Source organism: Magnolia sinica, chromosome 19 (assembly GCF_029962835.1).
Source record: "Magnolia sinica isolate HGM2019 chromosome 19, MsV1, whole genome shotgun sequence".
Taxonomy (NCBI): domain Eukaryota; kingdom Viridiplantae; phylum Streptophyta; class Magnoliopsida; order Magnoliales; family Magnoliaceae; genus Magnolia; species Magnolia sinica.
Window position 1 is genome coordinate 8,934,200 of NC_080591.1, and position 19,271 is coordinate 8,953,470.

General features: G+C 41.7%; 1 protein-coding gene, 1 long non-coding RNA gene and 1 other non-coding gene across 3 annotated transcripts; 2 read left to right on the forward strand and 1 right to left on the reverse strand.

Moving 5' to 3' along the window:
* The first annotated feature begins 3,816 nt into the window (after nt 1-3,816).
* LOC131234468 (uncharacterized) lies at nt 3,817-6,644 on the forward strand. The gene is made up of 4 exons (XM_058231376.1): nt 3,817-3,946; nt 4,500-4,645; nt 4,748-4,799; nt 5,842-6,644. Exons 2-4 carry the CDS (start codon nt 4,524-4,526, stop codon nt 6,145-6,147), a joined length of 480 nt encoding a protein of 159 aa, XP_058087359.1. The 5' UTR covers nt 3,817-3,946; nt 4,500-4,523; the 3' UTR covers nt 6,148-6,644.
* LOC131234469 (uncharacterized) lies at nt 4,944-5,463 on the reverse strand. Its single transcript, XR_009165719.1, has 2 exons — nt 5,356-5,463; nt 4,944-5,206 (listed from the first exon to the last, which is right to left on the reverse strand). It is a non-coding gene; the product is annotated as an uncharacterized LOC131234469 (long non-coding RNA).
* An 11,005-nt stretch (nt 6,645-17,649) lies between the features above and the next one.
* Nucleotides 17,650-17,756, forward strand: LOC131235945 (small nucleolar RNA R71). Its single transcript, XR_009166456.1, has one exon. It is a non-coding gene; the product is annotated as a small nucleolar RNA R71 (small nucleolar RNA).
* The last annotated feature ends 1,515 nt before the right edge of the window (nt 17,757-19,271 follow it).

Sequence of the window (19,271 nt, forward strand, 5' to 3'; positions counted from 1 at the left end):
GATTGCTATATCTCGAGGTAAGAATCCCAAGTTTGTTTGGCACATTCGGCTAATCCCGAGATTTACCTTCCAATCCCTTCCAATCCCCTCACCCAAACAGGCCCTAAATGTAAGGGTGCACATCGAACCGGTAGAACCGTGGAATCAGACTGGAACCGTTGGATCGGTTCGGTTTGGTCCGGTTCCGGTTCCAAAATTTGGAGAACCGTTGAATACGGATCGGTTCCAGTTTAAGGCCCTGTAAAACCGAACCCAACCGTAGATCCGAACCATGACCCAAACCATATATCAGAACCGTTACCCCAACCGTAGATCCAAACATTTTTCACATTTGACATTTAAGACATCATGTCTACTTATGCTTTGACTAAGCAGTACAAAATCATAGTATCTCAGAGAATAGAGACTGAAGCAATTCTCTATTTGTCTTTGTATAACTTCTTGATGATATAGTTTTAAGTATTTGCCCCCTTTTTTGGGCAATATGGGCTTGAGCACACAATAGTGTTGTGGCATTTGGACCACAAATGTAGGACATGAAGCTGCATGCTGATGTTGGATTGACCTATATAAACCTTGAATGACATTTATTTTATTTTATTTTATTTTTATTTTTCAGTTTTTGAACAGTGATAAACCTTAAAATGGTTTCATTGTTTCATCTTTTAGATAAACTGATGGCCATTTGGTGTTCTGTTGATAGTTTCATAGGGATTAAACAGTTGGTGTTTGGTAGATCGGAATTTGAGAACTGGAAGGAGAGCTTGACGTCAGAGGATGCTAGTTACAGTGTTCACAAAATATATATCTAGCATCGAATGACTTTTGATATAAGAAAAGTCATTCTTGCTATTTCTTTAACGGCGGATTCCTAAACATTTGAAAAATTAAAACAACCTGATTTTAAGGCCAGAACCGTGGACCCGATCCGGAATTGAACCGTTTTTCACGGTCCCGTTTCGGTTCGGTTTTAAGGTACTAATGGTCCTGTTCCGGTTCCCAAAATCATGGAATCGTTAGGAACGGTTTGGTTCCGATTTCACCCCACAACCGGGCCAAACCAACCCGTGTGCACCCTTACCTAAATGGATAATTTTTAAACAGAGCTGACCTTAATAGTAAAGTAATTATAATAATGAAATTGATAATCTACTTATTTTGGGATATCATTAACGAGCCATGTACCTAGTGGTTTAAAGCGAGCCTCAAAGGGCCTGTTCGTTCCTTGGCCGGTGCGCCACCACGTATGGTCGGATGGCATAGCCTTAAAGAGCTACTAATCATCAAGCATACAACTTTTGATAACAATAGAAAAGTCAGTCCGTTGAGAAGCAGACACCATACACGTGGACTGATGGCCACTTATGGGTGGGGTATGTCCTAAATAATCAGGGGTGGGAAGATCCAAACCATCCAATTGCTGGTCTAAAATATGGAACGAAAAAAAAAAAGAAGGTATGGATCCAGTGGTTGGGATCTTCCAACATTCAAAATGATTGCATGGCCCACCAGTTCAATGATCCAGATCACCGATCACGGCCCTACGTGTATAGAACACCCTTTAGTTCCTGGCTTATATAAATGATGGGAGTTGTGATCATTTGATCTGAACGTATATAGAGCCGTACCCTGTCCATCGCAGGACCCACATGATGCGGTACGGAAAAAAATACGTCCGTCCACGTTTATACGTATAGATGGAGAGTACGGATGCTTCCTTTTGAATGTACAGAACAAAATAGAGAAAGAGGGCAAGGAGATGGGGATAGAAAAATCATGTGATGGGTCGCTGTCGTATGGGGTATGGGGCATCGCATCCCTTACCACACACGCAGACTGCTCTTTCGCGACAAAAATCTTTTCATATTATTTTCTTACACATCGCGTGGCATCGTAGGCGGATTGCGTTGAGCGCAGCTTCGGTGGATCCCTGACTGTGGGCCCACCTACATATATTTTCCTTACATCCACGCCGTCCATTCGTTTTTATTCCTCATTTTTAGGGATTAGGACATGATACCAAGAAATGAAGCAGATCCAAATCCTAAGTGGACCGTACCACAGGAAATAAGTGTGATTAACCATTAAAAACTTCTTGTGGGACAAAAGAGTTTTCGATCAAGATGATATTTTTGTGGTTACATCATCTAGATCTTTGTGATTTTATCAACAGGTTGGATCGCAAATAAAAATTCCGGTGGCTCCAAAAAGTTATTAATGGTGGTATGCAATCACTACTGTTTCCTTTAGTGTGGTGCACCTAAGATTCTTTGCTGCTGTTTTTGAGATCATGGTCTAAAATGAATTTTCAAAACGGATGGACGGTTTAGATGTAAGGCACATACATCGAGGTGAGCCCTAGGCCGGTGGATCGACAGAAGCCGAGCCCGGATGGCGCTGACGCACTCCATTCATTACCAATGAAAATGCGCCACGAGCGCGTATAAGGAGTGGGACCCACGTTAAAAGGGTAAAACCGTCAGCGTTTGCTTCTCTGCTGTAGGTTCCATTTATGATGCGTGCACATGGCGCTTGCGTTAGATGGAGTGCATCCAGCGCTCTGCTGGACGCTAATCCGCTTCCCATTTCGTGAGAAAAAATCGCTTTGTGGTGGACTCCAGCCTGTCAACGTGGGACCATCTCAAAGATGCCTATTTCAAGCCCTTGGATCTTGTCCGAATAACGTCAACTGCCCTCGCATCGATTCTCATGTAATGACTAAAATACCCCTGATTTCTTCACCCTTCACCACCACTAAATTACATGGGCTCAGGGAGTAATTTCCACTTGTGGTCCCACCATTCAATGATCTAGACCATTCATCTGGATCTCCATCACCCATCCACTGTGGGGACACTAGATTAACTGGTCCGGTTAGGCAAAAAATAAACGTCTATCACTAACATGAAGAATGTATCAGGTCAGATTTTTAAGATATGAAAAAAATGGATCTGAGGCAATTTGATCAACGGCTGGGATCTTGCAGACACGTGCCATGTTCCATGTGTTGTGACTCTGATTTTGGCGCTTGAAGAAAAACGGATGGATTACCATCTTCTTACAACTAACCGACCATGGCCATTTCGGACATTTCATATATAAATTAAGACAAAAACGTCATTCCAGTTTTAAACAGAGAGACGCCGCTGTAATGCTAGTTGCAAGAATTCAAAAACCAAAGGAACTCAGTCAGCGCGCACATGTTTTTTTACCCCTTGGAAAGATGAATTACACGATACGTTATTAACTCTTCCTTGGCCATGATCTAGTAATCCTGACCGTTGATCTGTTGGATCTCACTTTATATTTGCCATAATAATCAAAAGAAATCCCAAATCAATATATCAGAACTTCTTTATTTGATGTTGTTCCCTCAACCATCTATCTGTAGCGAAATCCAAAGGTTCGGATTTTCAATTGAGATAAAGATCAACGGTTTAGATTAGCCCACGTCTGAAAAATCTGGAAAGCGTGTATATTTAGAAACGACCAATTCATCATCTGAAAAAGTCTTCCATTCCCATCGCATGAGCAAATGCCAGAAAAAAATTTAAAAAAATGAATGGACGGCAAAAATCAAAATTCCGAAAAAAGAAAAAACAAAAAATATTACAAAAACCGACTTCATTTTCACCAGAGAAATCATCTCTCTGTCAAGGTACCTAATATTTTCTATTTCCATTTTTGTCCTCGCTTTTCTTTTGTTATTACCCTTGTACCGACCTTCTGATATTTTGCTGGGGTGATATAACCGATGCGCTTTTTAGCAGAACGCACCGCCTGCGTGATGAATTAAAAAAACAAATATATTTATTCCCCTTCTGCCCTTTCTCTCTCTACCCTTTATCTCTCTATAAATCTCCCCAAAACCCCTCTTTTTCTTCCTTCTTTCTTCACGCCCTCCCCAATCTCTTTTTTCCCGTTTACCCTCGCAGGGGTAGTTGTGGTAAGCCATCCTCCCTCTCTTCTTTTTCTCTCCGCCCTCTCTTCTTTTTCTGTTCGTTTCCATTTTTTGTCCGTCTTCCTCCTTTTCGATCCCCTTTCGTCTGTAAATCGGTGATTGATTTCTGTTTTTTTGGGTAGGAAATGATTTTTTTTTCTCGATCTGAGTCTGTGATCTGTATTTTTTGGGTCTTTTTTACGGAATCGGACCTGAAAATTTTCTATTTTTAGTATCATGGAGATCCGCCCTTCAATCGCGCTTTTATTGTTTTTGAGCGGGTTTTCATCATTATCCGAGGATTTTCTATCTTTGTCCGTAGATCTAAAGAGATCCATTGCTCTTTTTCCAAGTTTTCTTGCTTGAATCCCTTGCTTATGCTAGATCTCAACCTTGATGCTTCAGATGGGTGAAAAATCTACCAAAGTTCTGTTTTTTTTTTTTTGGGATCTGACTATCATCCGTCAGTTTTTCTCAAACATCTCTCTTCTTTTATTCTAACAGGCGCTTTTGTGCAGATAAAGCTGTAAATAACATGAATCATTGCGTGGTCCCGCAGAGCGCCTTTGCTGCCTGTGAAGAGATGAGGAGCACCGTTTCGGTGTCTGATTGGAGAGATTCGGTGGTATGCCCTAAACCTCGGCGACTCGGCCTCCTAGGACACGCCATCAACGACCCGATCCGGCCGTTGAGATGGCAGCTGAGGTAATTTCCGGTCTTTTCTTGCCCCGTTGTGGAGTTTTTCTCTAAATCCTTCTTAAAATCGTGTTCTAATCTTCTTTTTTTTTTCTTCTTTAATTAAAACAGTCATCAGACAGAGCAGGCAGGAACGGAGCTTCTAGATATTATTCTTACAAAGGTAGAATATTTTCCGCCATGTCTCTCTCTGGATTGATCTCTTCCCTTATGATACGGTCAGACGCGTTCGATTGAAAAAAACAGTATTTTCCGCCATTTCTCTCTCGTTGGGCATATAAACCGTCGAACCCTAAAAATTCCTCCATTTAATTTTTAATCTAGGAGATTTACTAGCCACCCCTACATGCATGGCTTATCTAACCAACGGTCTGGATCTTCCATACTAGCACCACGCACATATGATGCGTCACACGTGTTAAACTACTGGACGGTGTGGGACATCCTAGCCGTATATGTTGTTATCCCACTGCGCCCTAAAACCAGGCTCGTTCACTCGTTTTGAAGGTTTTATTATTATTATTATTATAATTTCCAACGGTTAACCTTGGATGTAGGCACGCGGTCCACCTTTTTTTTTTTTTACACGCATACACACCCCACACACGCATACACGCGCACACACACACACCCCACACACGCACGCCGTGGGATTTCACCACCGTGGGTACTCGAACCCTTGACCCGGTGTTGAAACTCCAGGGAGGCACGCGGTCCACCTGATGAGTGAACTTTCCTGATTTTTATCACCGTCCGGCTTCATGGTCTGGCCCACCTTATGCACGGTTGTGATGTCCCATGATATTTGTCGAGGATGGTACCATGGTATCACAGTATGACTATCTGTTGATCCAGACCTTGCAATTAATTCCATCACAGGATGGCCCTTTTCGTTTATTGGTCTTTGCGACTTCCAACAGCCGGATTTTTGGGAAGGACAATCTATGACAACATCACGATCGTCCGTCTAGAAAAAAAAAACAATACCATCCAGTGCATATCCCACCTTTCAGACCAGCCAGATCCCACAACCACATGAAATCACAGTCGACAAATTTGGATGGTTGTGATTGCCTGGTCCCTACCCATTTGTGGCATTATCAGTTCTATCACTTTCTCACTATTGTAATTCTGCAAGTTTTATTTCTTTTATAAACTTGATTAATAGCTTCCATTATTAATTAGATCTATGCTTGCTTTGACAGGGATCACACGGCTCAGATCAAATGTCGAGCCAGGTAGCGTCATCCCCGCCGTACTTTTGCGGGTCTCCGCCGAGCCGGGCCCCTAACCCATTAGTCCACGACGCTCGCTTCGGCGATGAGAAACTAACCCCTATATCATCCCCACTGCCGATTCCATCGGGCCTATCGTCGTCCCCATCGACAGCATCGTCCCGAAAAGGGTGTGTCCGTACTAAGTTTGGACACGCCCCGGCAGCGGTGAGGATTGAGGGCTTTGATTGCCTCGACAGGGATCGCAGGAGCTGCCGCATCTCTGCCGTTGCATGAGAGCCCTATCTAGCTAACCCAAGACCAAGTACATAAAGATTTTCAACAACCACAACACAACATCAACAGAGAACTAAAAAGATTTAGAGGATATAAATTGAGGAAATGTGGAGAGATTGAGATGAAGAGAGAGGTTTCTGTTATTATTGTATATACATCCTATCATTTTCTTCTTGGGTTTTTTTTTTTTTTTTAAGGTAGGTTTGAGTTGTCCAATGTATATGTAAGTAGATTTTGAATAAAGAGACGGAGGCAACCTTATTTAAGTAGGAGGGGTTTTTGGGAGTCATTTTGAGTCCAAGGTTGTAAATTGTAATCTGGGAGGGGGTCTGTTTGGGAAGTCTTTGTCTTTGATTTTTAATTTGCGGCCAAAAATCTGTATAAAGAATGTTTTTAGGGGGATTTAAGTGTCATCCACCGTCCATCTTCCGCGAGAATCATGTGTTTGTAAATGAATGTATCCACCTTTTACTTTAAATTTTTTTAGCCCTTCTGTATCTTTTTTTTAAAATTCTTCTTTTGCAATGTATTCGGTGTTGGTTTGTTTTAAATGGACTGGAATACTGTGCAGCGCCTGTTTTAACACCGTCTGTGGGGCCCACCATGTTGGATTTTACATCCACTCCGACTGTCAGCTTTTATCCTGGATGTTAGGCAATAAAATGTAAATCAGCTAGATTCACAACTTAGATGGGCCATACCACATGGAAAAATGGGGATGGGCATGTCGGCTATAGGTTTGCGTCTGGTATCAATCAGGCGTAGAACTTGGAATTTACGTATAGAATTTGGAACTTGGGTTACACGGTCTGTAAAACAGGTGTCATGGACGACTTTGGTGAACCGACTGAAAGGAATTTGCATCTTACACGGCTCGGGATGGACCGTCATAGGGATTTTTTATTTTTTTATTTCTTTCTGAATGGTCCACTCAACAGGGTCATCTGCATACATGTGGTCCAGATTGTCCGAATGGTGGACCCCACAAATCGGTCTCAACCGTCATCAGAACAATATTGTCGGTTGTGTATCTCTGTTATATATGTAATGCCATGTCTTATATTCCCACGTCTTACCGAAACTCTCTCTCTCTCCTGCTCTTTCTGCACGTGCATCGTGTCAGATACAGGTGTTATAGCTGTTACAAATCGGTAGGTCGGTGGGCAGATGGGCCCCAATGTCGTTAGTGAGTGATTAATAGTTTTGGGAACCTACTGCGACAGGAAGTTAGGTGCACCATGATGTTTGTTAATAAATCCACTCCGTCCGTCTTTATGCAACATGGACCAAAAAAACGAGATATATCCAAAAACACAAGTGGACCACACAATAGGAAAAATGCCTACCATTGAAACCTCCCTGGGTCCATCCATACCGTTCATAAGGTCATTCCTACTGGGAAGAAGTGATAACACAAATATATTATGATGTAGAGCGGGTTGCAGACAGTTTCATGGCCAAGATGGATCAGAAAAGGTCCGGTCAACGACAGAAGTGATAGGACTGTCGGACCTTAGATCGGGCGTATCTCACAATAAGGAATGAGTTATCAGGCGTAAAATATATGATTTTGAGGTAGAACGAGCTACTTTAGCCAACTACCCTGCTACGCTGGGTTGCGTAAGCCGGATTTACGAAATACCCCTGGATCGACGGTCGTTTCTCTGTTTTAATTTCGTTTTTACTATAAATAGTAAGTTTTAGTTTGATTATAACTCTTCATCCGTCGGGCTTTGGGAGTTATGTCCAACATGAAAAGAGCTTCGAATAATTAGGAGATCGGTTTGGTGAAGCCAAATACGACACTTACTATTTTTGGCTAAAAACCTTGCGCACTAGAAGACATCATGACCGTCTATAAATAGTAAGTTTCCTATTTATAGTAAGTCGCGAATTCTAGGAGTTTTAGTTGTAGTTTGATTCCGATTTCTTTCCCATTACTTGGTACCCCTATTTAAAAGGTTATGAACTCGTGTTTATTTAGTCATTAATCAATTTCGAATTTATTAGAATTTATTTCTATTTTCTGCTTTCTTTCCTCGTGGATTCGAGAAGTCTTTGTGAGGAGTTCAGAGAAGTTCTGTGGATTCGGAATAGTTATCCTCTTGAGGAAGATGATGCTTGACCTCACGTCCATCCTTGCGTCAATTTGGTATCAAAGCGAGGATTCTTCTCGGGCCGATGACAAACAATGAAGGTATGAATCAAAATCCTGTGGATGGTGATCTAGAGATTCGTTATCTTTCAGAAAGAATGGAAGTTTTCTACTGGGAGAATCAATTGACCATGCAAGGGTTACAGGTAACCCTTGACCGTCTTGCGGATGCGCTACTTCCGCCCCGAACCCTAGGCGGTGCTCCACCACCTATGGTTGCTCCACCACCAGTGGTTACTGTACGACACAACCCCGATTTTCGTAGAGCTCTACCAGTGGCAAACCGTAGGGCTACATCAGATGATTCAAGTTCTAACGACGAGGACCTTAATAACGGTTTTGCCGAGCGATTAATCCATGGAGGTGGTCATCTAAATCGTGCTGAAAGACACTATCGAGGTAAGACTGAACTTCTTAGTTTTAATGGTTTATTATGTATAGAAGATTTTCTCGATTGGCTAGCCGAAGTGGAGAGATATTTTAATTATATGGACGTGCCAGATTATAAAAATGAAAAAATTAGTAGTGTTTAAATTAAAATCTGGTGCTTATGCATGATGAGAACAATTACAACTCTTACGAGCCCGTCAGAACAAGGCGCCCATCTCATCATGGCTACGGATGAGACGTTTTCTTCAATCACGATTTCTCCCCAATGATTATGAGCAAATATTATTCCAGCAATATCAAAATTACTGACAAGGAAATCGAACCGACACATATTACACTGAAGAATTTCAGCGGTTAGCTACACGAAACGATCTGTCAGAATCTGAGTCACAGAAGGTGGCACGATTTATAGGTGGGTTGCGACAGAAAATTCAGGATCGAGTTCAGATGTATCTAATCGAGACCGTAGATGAAGCAATTTAATTGGCGGGTAGGGCAGAAACACAACTTGCAAGAGCTCCCGCTCGTCTCTATCCTTCAACTCGACCCCCCATGACGGGTCCTACACAGGATCTAGTGCTGGTATGAGGAAAAGATCCAATAGGAGAACGTCCTCAACCTCGTACAACCGCAAACCGTGATACAGGAAGTGTTCACTCCCCAAGTGTAGGGTTGTGATGTAGTAATAAACTCGGTAAGACCGAGGTCGAATCCACAGGGACTGAAACCTGTACGTTTCCTGAAACTAGGTAGAAATAGAACTAGACTAAAATATGATCTAACCAAATAGAAATTTAAGGAATAGTTGTGGGATAATTATTTAAAACTTTAAGGAATTCAGAGGAAGAAACTAGGGATTCAGAAAAAGAAACTAGGGATTCAGAGGATCCACTTGTAGGAATCAGGGAGAACTTTTGCCTGCATCAGGAATCATGGAAATCAAACTGAACTTACTTGATCTGGTTTTCAAGAGATGAGAGGTATATGAATTAGAATAGATTCCATCATCTAACCATGCCCAGGAGACAAAGCAAACAACAGGATTAAACTAATTACCAACCAATCAACAATGTATGAAGATCAGGAAGGGTACTGTCATCCTATCATGCCCATGGAGCAATGATGAACAACAGGGCTTCCTGACTTCATAAACATAAAAAGGGAAAGAAATATTCAAAGCTATTGCAAACCCATTGTAATTTCAGTCACAACAGACTATTAAAGACTAATAAAAATATTCCTTATAATAATCATCAAAGAATAAATTCAGTTCATGCATTCATAATTAAAGCATAAAGTAGTCTCCCATCTCGCTACAGGCTTCACCTCTTAGCCCTAGCTAAGAGGATTAGCCTAGCATGATCATGCTAGAACCCCTTAGACAAAGTAAATAAACAGCAAGAAAGAAAAAGAATAGAAAAGAACAAGACGGAAAGAGAAGAAGAGATCCAGCCTCACGTCAGCCTTCCTCCGTTTCAACCCAAGACCGAGCTTCCTCTCCTGAATTTCTTTCTCTCTCCTCGCTCCTGCTCCTGCTCCCGCCCCCGAGATTCCTCCGACTACTCCTCATCATCCGCCAGGGATAAAGACGGAAGTGGTCGGAGAGACTGTTGTCGTATGCCCCTCTAAAGATAGGCCTAAGAGAGAAAACAGCCCCCCTCCGGTGCTGTGGAGTCCCACCAGAAATAGCCTGCTTCAACAGTCCTTCCGCAGCCAGTTTGCAACAGAGCCGGACTCCCTGTTTACGCAGAAAGAGCCTACGCAGCAAAGATTTCGCAGCCGGAAGAAAGACGTATTCAGTGATGTTTACCGCGAATTTCTTCGAGAAAACTCCCCTGCACGGTCGGTTTCCGCTCCTACTCCATCCGAATGGCTTGGATCAATGTGAGGTTCGATGATGGTGGCCCACCAGAGACGACCGCAGCTTCAAGTTGTGAACAGAGTCGCCGCAAGTCATCTCTGTTCATGCGGTGGCCCATTTATTGAGGCCAAGTCGAAAATCCACTCCGTCCATTCGAATCACATCGAAAAAATGTTGCGGACGGACGAGAACGGTTTGATTTCATTGCGGCCCACAAGACTTGGCGTTACACCGTTCATCTTGCGTTTGTCCGGCTGGGATCGTGTATTTGCTTGCATGGTGGAAAAAGGCCACCTAGGCGTGGTTCTTGGCCATCTCCTACGACGAATGAACGGTTTGGATCTTCGAACTGAGGAGTGAGTGGGGCCCACAGTGATTGCCCGGCGGAACAGCGTCGGGCGCTGTTTCCTTTCAAAACACAAACTTCGGTCAGAACTGTGTTTGACCGGAGTTTCCGTCCGGTGCACTTCTCATGCACATGTGTCCTATGTACTTGCAATGTACGTAAGGATCATCGTGATATTAGAAAGAGATCTGTGTCGTCCATCCATTTTCTTGCCTCATTTAAGCTGTCTAGAACAATTTTGAAGCATATCCAGATATCAGGCGGGCCCCACATAATGATTAAAGGGGCTGATCTGTCCGTTGGGCCACTTTCACAGTGATCCAGGAGCTGAAATTTTATGTGTACGGTTTATTTATGGTCCTCAGGCCACGTATGAAGTTTCGAACTGATCAGATGTTGGGAACCCTATGATCTTTCATTTTGGACGTCTTTTGGGCCACTTAAGCTTCAGCTTCTCGATTTTTGCGGACCCCTAGTGTATAATTCCTTCGTTCTTGGTCTTCTAGAGTCCGTTCCTTGCCTTGGTGCTTCTGGAGCGTCAAATCCATGCATTTACCACCCTTTTTCAGTCCAGGCTCTTAAACACACCCTGCATTACAAACATGATTAAATTAGTCCGATAAACAGTATTATGCGTGTAAATCTATGCAACAACTGGGTCTGATATGCAATATTTGACCCTCAACACAACCCCCAACCAGCATCTTGCTAGTCCCGAGCAAGGTATGCGAAAAATAAGTTGAGAAATACAGGACACTTTTTATGAACTCAAGAGATTTATGAAGAACAATTCAGATACTCGAATTCTAAGATTCATGAATGTTGGCATTACTTTCTCTCCTAGACTTAATCACACGGTAACTTCGTAATTAAGTTCAAAATATTAGTCCATCAATTTGAACAATTCTAAACATTAAATTCCATGGATGCATAGTCTAATCTTGAAACATTAAAATTCACTTCTCTATTTAAGGATATCATTGGTAACCAATAAGAGAATTCACGATAACCAGAACTTGCCTCACACATTATCTTTTTATTCTTTTAATTTTTGACTTTTCCATTGAAAGTAATGTCAAGAAGGGGAATCAAATCCTTACCTATAGGGAGCAAACCTAAGGTAAAGACTGTACACCCAACTTTTTCACATATCATTCATGGGGAATTAAATCTACACCTATAGGGAGCAAACCTATGGTGTAGACCATTCGCCTAATCCTTTCAATTTTCCAAGTTGGTTCCTTTCATGTTTAGTGATTACTAAGTTAATCCTTTAATATCGAACTGAAACCTTAATATGCAAGCGAGATGTGTCCTGCGAATTTATGACTCAATCAATGTTTACAAATAATGGATTAACAATTCAAACTTAGCTCTGAAATTTGATAGATGACTGAATCCAAGAGTCATAAAGTACCAACATCACGCATCTTGTAGTTCTAAATCCAAGATGGCCGTCAAAATCGCTTCGAATTCATATGAAATTCTAAAAAATTTTTTTAAAAAATTTTCACAATCTCTGCTCAAGACTAGGAACATACTGATTAGGAAGCCTAATCTCCCACCCCCAACCTAAAATCTACATTGTCCTCAATGTAAAAGAAATAAGCATGCAATGCACATGGGACAAAATAAGTAAATGAGAAGTAATGGGAAGATAGTACCTGGATGATGCATAGAGAGACACTTTTCAAGAGATCACAGCCTGGGCACCGATCAGCACGAGAGAAAAGGTAACAAAAATAACACAAAATAAAATCCTACCTATACCACTTTCGTAGGTGCTCTCGATTGCATTTAGCGTATGCAACAAGCCTTTAAACCCCTAGGTTACCCCTAGTGGACGAGTTGTAGTCTCGTGAAGGTTTGCAGTAATGTTACCCACAAACATTGAACTAACTAATGATAAAAACGAAATGAAATGAAGAGCTGGGTTGCCTCCCAGGAGCGCTAAGTTTACCGTCTTCAGCCGGACAAATAAAACAACTACTCTAGTCCTATGAAAGTGATAAACCTACCTATACCTCCATCAGACTAGGAGATCAATCCTGGTAAACAGGATCAGTCAGAGGCATGGACATATCCTCTGAATTAAATTTCTCGACAAATGGTTTCAATCGATGTCCATTGACTTTAAACTCCTTGCCATTGTCGGGATCTCTTATCTCAACGGCCCCATGCGGAAAAACAGTAACAACAATGTAAGGGCCGGTCCAACGAGATCGAAGCTTACCCGGAAAGAGATGTAATCGAGAATTGTACAAAAGGACCTTCTGACCAGGCGTGAATGATTTTCACAAAATGTGTTGGTCATGAAATGCTTTCATCTTGTCCTTGTAAATTCTCGAATTATCGTACGCATCATTCCGGATTTCTTCAAGTTCATTCAATTGAAGTTTGCGTAGCGAGCCAGCGTTGTCCAGATTGAAATTAAGATTTTTGATCGCCCAGTACGCTTTATGTTCCAGCTCCACAGGCAAGTGACAAGCCTTCCCATAGACAAGTCTAAAGGGAGACATTCCAATAGGAGTTTTAAATGCAGTACGGTATGCCCATAAGGCATCGGTCAATCGGATTGACCAATCCTTACGATCTGGGTTAACCGTTTTCTCCAGAATGTGTTTGATCTCCCTATTGGAAATCTCAGCTTGTCCAATTGTCTGAGGATGGTATGGGGTGCTCACCTTATGAGAGATACCGAATTTCTTCATTAAGCTCTCAAATGGTTTATTACAGAAGTGTGAGCCCCCATCACTAATGATGGCTCGAGGCGTTCCGAATCGAGAAAGGATGTTTTCTTTTAGGAATTTAATGACCGTGCGATGGTCATTCTTTCGACACGGAATCGCTTCGACCCATTTAGTGACATAATCCACGGCGAGCAAAATATACAGATTCCCAAACGATTGGGGGAATGGTCCCATGAAATCGATGCCCCAGCAATCAAATGCTTCAATGATAAGAATGGGATTCAAAGGCATCATATTTCGAAGGGACAATGCTCCCAATTTCTGACAACGCTCACAAGCTTTGCAAAACTCATGAGTGTCCCTAAACATAGTGGGCCAATAAAAGCCACATTGTAGAATCTTGGCTGTGGCCTTTTTAGCAGAAAAGTGACCACCATAGGCCTATGAGTGAAGAAGGAGATGACACTTTGATGCTCATCGTCTGACACACATCTCCTTAATATTTGGTCTGGGCAATATTTAAACAAATATGGATCATCCCAGAAAATTTTACGTACTTCGGTGAAAAATTTCTTCTTATCTTATACAGTCCAATGTGTCAGTATGAAACCTATGGCAAGATAATTAGCAATATCAGTAAAACAAGGTGAATGAGAGACTCTGAACAACTGCTCATCAGGGAACATGTCATTGATATGGGTCGCCTCAAGGGAATCAGAGGTATTAAGGCGAGAAAGGTGATCAGCCACTACGTTCTCTACTCCCTTTTTATCTTTAATTTCCAAATCAAATTCTTGGAGTAGAAGGATCCATCTTATCAAGCGGGGCTTAGAATCATTCTTAGAAAGAAGATACTTCAGTGCTGCATGATCTGTATATATAATGATCTTGGATCCGATCAGGTAGGACCTAAATTTGTCCAAGGCGAACACTACGGCTAAGAGTTCCTTTTCCGTAGTCGAGTAGTTCACTTGGGCAGGATTTAGAGTCCTACTTGCGTAGTGAATGACGTAGGGCTTCTTGTCTTTTCTCTGGCCTAGGACCGCCCCAAGAGCATAATCAGAAGCGTCGCACATAAGCTCAAAAGGAAGGTTCCAGTCGGGTGGCTGCATGATAGGTGCAGTGATTAATGTGCCTTTAAGCTTGGTGAAAGCTTCCTGGCATTGCTCAGTCCACTCATACGGAACATCCTTTTGAAGAAGATTACATAATGGACGAGAGAGGAGACTAAAGTCCTTTATGAATCGCCTGTAAAATCCTGCGTGTCCTAAGAAGGATCGCACGTCTCTGATGTTCTTGGGTGGAGGTAGGTTAGAGATAAGATCGATTTTTGCCTTATCTACCTCGATTCCTTTGGACGAGATGATATGTCCAAGGACAATTCCTTTCTGAACCATGAAATGGCACTTCTCCCAATTAAGTACCAGGTTCTTTTCTTCACATCTTTTCAGCACACATTTAAGACTTTCCAAGCACTTGCTGAAAGATGGACCGTAAATAGAGAAATCATCCATGAAGACCTCTAGATATTGCCCTACCATATCAGAAAAGATACTAAGCATACATCGCTGAAAGGTGGCAGGGGCATTACATAGTCCGAATGGCATCCTTCGGTAAGCAAAGGTGCCGTAAGGACATGTAAATGTGGTCTTTTCCTAGTCTTCAGGGGCTATCTCTATCTGGTTATAGCCCGAATACCCGTCAAGAAAATCAGAATAGGAATGACCACTAACCTTTCCAGGATCTCGATCAATGAATGGTAAAGGGAAGTGGTCTTTCCTCGTGACGGTATTCAACTTCCCGTAGTCAATGCACATTCTCCAACCAAGAGTGACTCTAGTTGGCACGAGTTCATTATTAGCATTGGCTACGATGGTGATTAGGACTTCTTAGGGACCACTTGAGTTGGACTCACCCATTGACTATCGATATAGGGTATATAATACCCACATCCAATAGTTTAAGAACCTCGGCCTTAACCCGTTCCTTCATGTTGGGATTTAGTCTACGTTGTAGTTGCCGAGCGGTTTTTGCATTATCCTCAAGGTATATGTGATGAGTACAAATCGAGGGATCGATTCCTTTGAGGTCCGCTATCGTCCATCCCAGGACTCCTTTATGCTCAATGAGAGTAGATATAAGCATACTCTCCTGTTCTTTCTCCAGGTGGGCAGAGATCACCACCGGGTATGTCTCATCTTGACCCAAATATGCATATTTCAAATCAGAGGGCAAAGGTTTTAGGTCAAGCTTCGGCGGCTTGAGGTTAGACGGTAGAGGCACTACATCGGTTGTGGTAATTCTTCAAATTGTGGCCTCCACCGGTTAACTTCAAGTACCGGTGCAATATCAAGCAAGGCGCACGTCTCCCTAATCATGTCATCATCAAAATCATGGGAGTGGGCCAGCACATCTCTAGAGGGTCAGAGGATAAGGTCAAAGTTGTCATATCTTCCACGAAAGAGTCAATCATGTTAATGTCATGAAAATCGTCATCATCCTCTAAGTTTCTGCCGTTATTGAAAAAGATGTTTAACTCCACTGTCATATTCCCAAAAGACATAGTCATGACACCATTCCTGCAATTGATAATTACGTTTGAAGTGGCAAGGAATGGGTGACTAAGAATGACAGAAATTTGAGTGTTCATGTTATTGATGGGTTCAGTGTCCAGGATGATAAAATCTACAGGGTAGTAAAATCTATCAACTTGGACCAACACATCCTCAATTATCCCTCTTAGTACATGAACAGAGCGATCGACAAGTTGTAGTGTGGTTAGGGTGGGTTTTAATTCCCCCAAACCTAACTATCTGTATACCGAGTAGGGAATCAGATTGACGCTCACTCCTAAGTCAAGAAGTGCATGATCAATTCGGTGGTCCCGATTACACATGATATGGTTGGGCTACCGGGATCCTTGAATTTCTGCGGCACGTCTTGCTTCAGGATGGCACTCACTTTCTCAGTCAAGAAGATTTTCTTTTGAATAATTTTCCGTTGCTTGGTCGTGCATAAGTCTTTTAGGAATTTGGCATATGAAGGTATCTGTTTAACGACATCAAGTAGAGGAATGTTGACTTTCACCTGTTTCAACACCTCTAGGATATCCTGAGAGTTAGAGAGAGGTTTTGGTGAAACCAACCGTTGGGGGAATGGAGCAACTGGCTTCTCTAGAAGTTCCGGTTCTACTTTTTGTGGGGCATCACTGGATCCATCATTGTTGTCCTCTTTTGGTTCTTGAGGCTTTTCGGGCCTAACCGGAAGATTTTTATCAATGATCTTCCCACTCCTAAGAGTGGTGATGGATTTAGCATGTCCCATCTGATTTGAAGAGCTGGGATCATTATTCTCGTACTGCGGTTTAGGATTGGGGAGAGGTTGTGCAAGAAGCATCCCCTTTTCTATAACCGTCATACGAGAATCTATCTTTTGCATAAAATTTGTAATTCCCCGCATTGCCTGAGCCAGCTCTTGTATGGGATTTTGAACCGGTTCCTCTTGAGGTTTCACTTGATTTGGATTTTGATTGAAGAAACCTGGAGGAGTCGCCGTTTGTCCATTCCTCCAACTAAAGTTTGGATGATTTTTCCAGCCAGGATTGTATGTGTTGGAGTTAGGTCCAGTAAAAGGTCTTTGATAGTTATTTACGGCATTGGCTTGTTCATTCAACACTCCTCGAAAGGCAGGTATTGTAGGACAATTTTCAGTTGTGTGAATGTTGCAATCACAGATGCCGCAAACAATTTCATTGACCTTATCCTTCTTTCCTTCCATGGCCTCAACTTTCCTTATGAGCGTAGTCACTTTACACTTGAGATCATCCTCTTCTTTCAAGAGATATAATCCACCTTTTTCCTTTAATTGAGTCGGCCTAGACGTGGTGTTCGACTTTGGGTAATAGTCCCAAGATTGTGTTTTTTCAGCCAAACTGTCGAGGTAGTCCCATACCTCGTCGACATCTTTATTAATGAACTCTCCATTACACATTGTCTCGACCATTTGGCGCATGGAAGATGTCAGTCCATCATAGAAAAAATTTGTAATGCGCCACGTTTCAAATCCGTGTTGTGGGCATGAACTGACCAAATCTTTGAACCTTTCCCAACATTGGAAGAATGTTTCATCTTCCTTTTGGGCAAAGTTCATGATCGCTTTTCTGAGGGTAATCGTTTTATGATGTGGGAAGAATTTTTTTATGAATTCCCTCTGCATGTCGTTCCATGTGCCAATGGATCTAGGACGCAGTGAATGTAACCACGTCTTAGCTTTCTCTTTTAAGGAAAAAGGAAAGAGTTTCACTAATTGTATCCTCGGATACATTAGGAAAACATAATGTAGCTATAATCTCATCGAACTCTTTCAAATGTAAATATGGACTTTCTGATTCAAGTCCATGGAATTTGGGAAGGAGTTGGATAACTCCCGGCTTGATGTCCATTTGTCCTGTGTTTCAGGAAAAATCATGCATGAGGGCATACTCACTCCCGCCGGTTGTAGATAATCTCGTAAAGTACGAGGCGGGGGTGCCTGTTGCACCTCATTCTCATCTTGGGTATCCTCCACCCTGGGTGGAAGTGGAGGAGGTTGGTCTTCAGCCATAACCTCAGTTAACTCAGGGGATTTCGAGCGGTGTCTAGTCCTGCGATGGATAGTCAACCCCTCAACCAATCCTCCTTCAGTCAAGAGACGTCGAGTGTCGTCACGGGCCCACTTGGGCATGAAAACACTCGCAGCCCTCAATTAAAAACTTAACCCTAGGAAAATCTAGCAAGAAAGAGAGAGTTGGAAAGAAATTACCAAATTGGAGTCTTGAGTTAAAACCTGCAGAATAAAATAAAATAAGTTAGATTCTAAAAAGAGAAGAACAATTCTTTAAAAGAAAGATAGAAGTGAACTAGCTTCTAAAAGAAAGAATTCCTAAAAGAAAGTGAAATTTTCTAAAATAAGTTAAGAGAGTCCTAAATTAGAAAGTAGATTACTAAAAGAGAATTGAAAAATAGAAAGTAGGGAAGGAGTGTACCGAATTAGAGATTTCTATCTTAAAGGCCTACAAAATAGGAAGGTTAGTTTCTAAAGAATTCTAAAAATAAATTAAGAAACAAGATTAGATTCTAAAGGTGTCAAAATTAGAAAGTTACTAAAATAAAACAAAAATAAAAAGTTAGTTTCTAAGAAGGGAAAGAAATAACCTAAATTCTAAAAATATGAAAAAGTAGAGAGATTAGGAAGGAATTACCAATTTAGAAACTTATGTCCAGATCCTATAAAACAGGAAACAAGTTAAGTTCTAAAAATAGAATAAAATAAAATAAAAACTTCTATCCTAAAGTAAGTAAAATCTTAATCCTAACTTAATTCTAAAACTAATTAATTTCAGAAAAACGTAACCGTCAGTCCCCGGTAACGGCGCCAAAAACTTGTTCACTCCCCAAGTGTAGGGTTGTGATGTAGTAATAAACTCGGTAAGACCGAGGTCGAATCCACAGGGACTGAAACTTGTACGTTTCCTGAAACTAGGTAGAAATAGAACTAGACTAAAATATGATCTAACCAAATAGAAATTTAAGGAATAGTTGTGGGATAATTATCTAAAACTTTAAGGAATTCAGAGGAAGAAACTAGGGATTCAGAAAAAGAAATTAGGGATTCAGAGGATCCACTTGTAGGAATCAGGGAGAA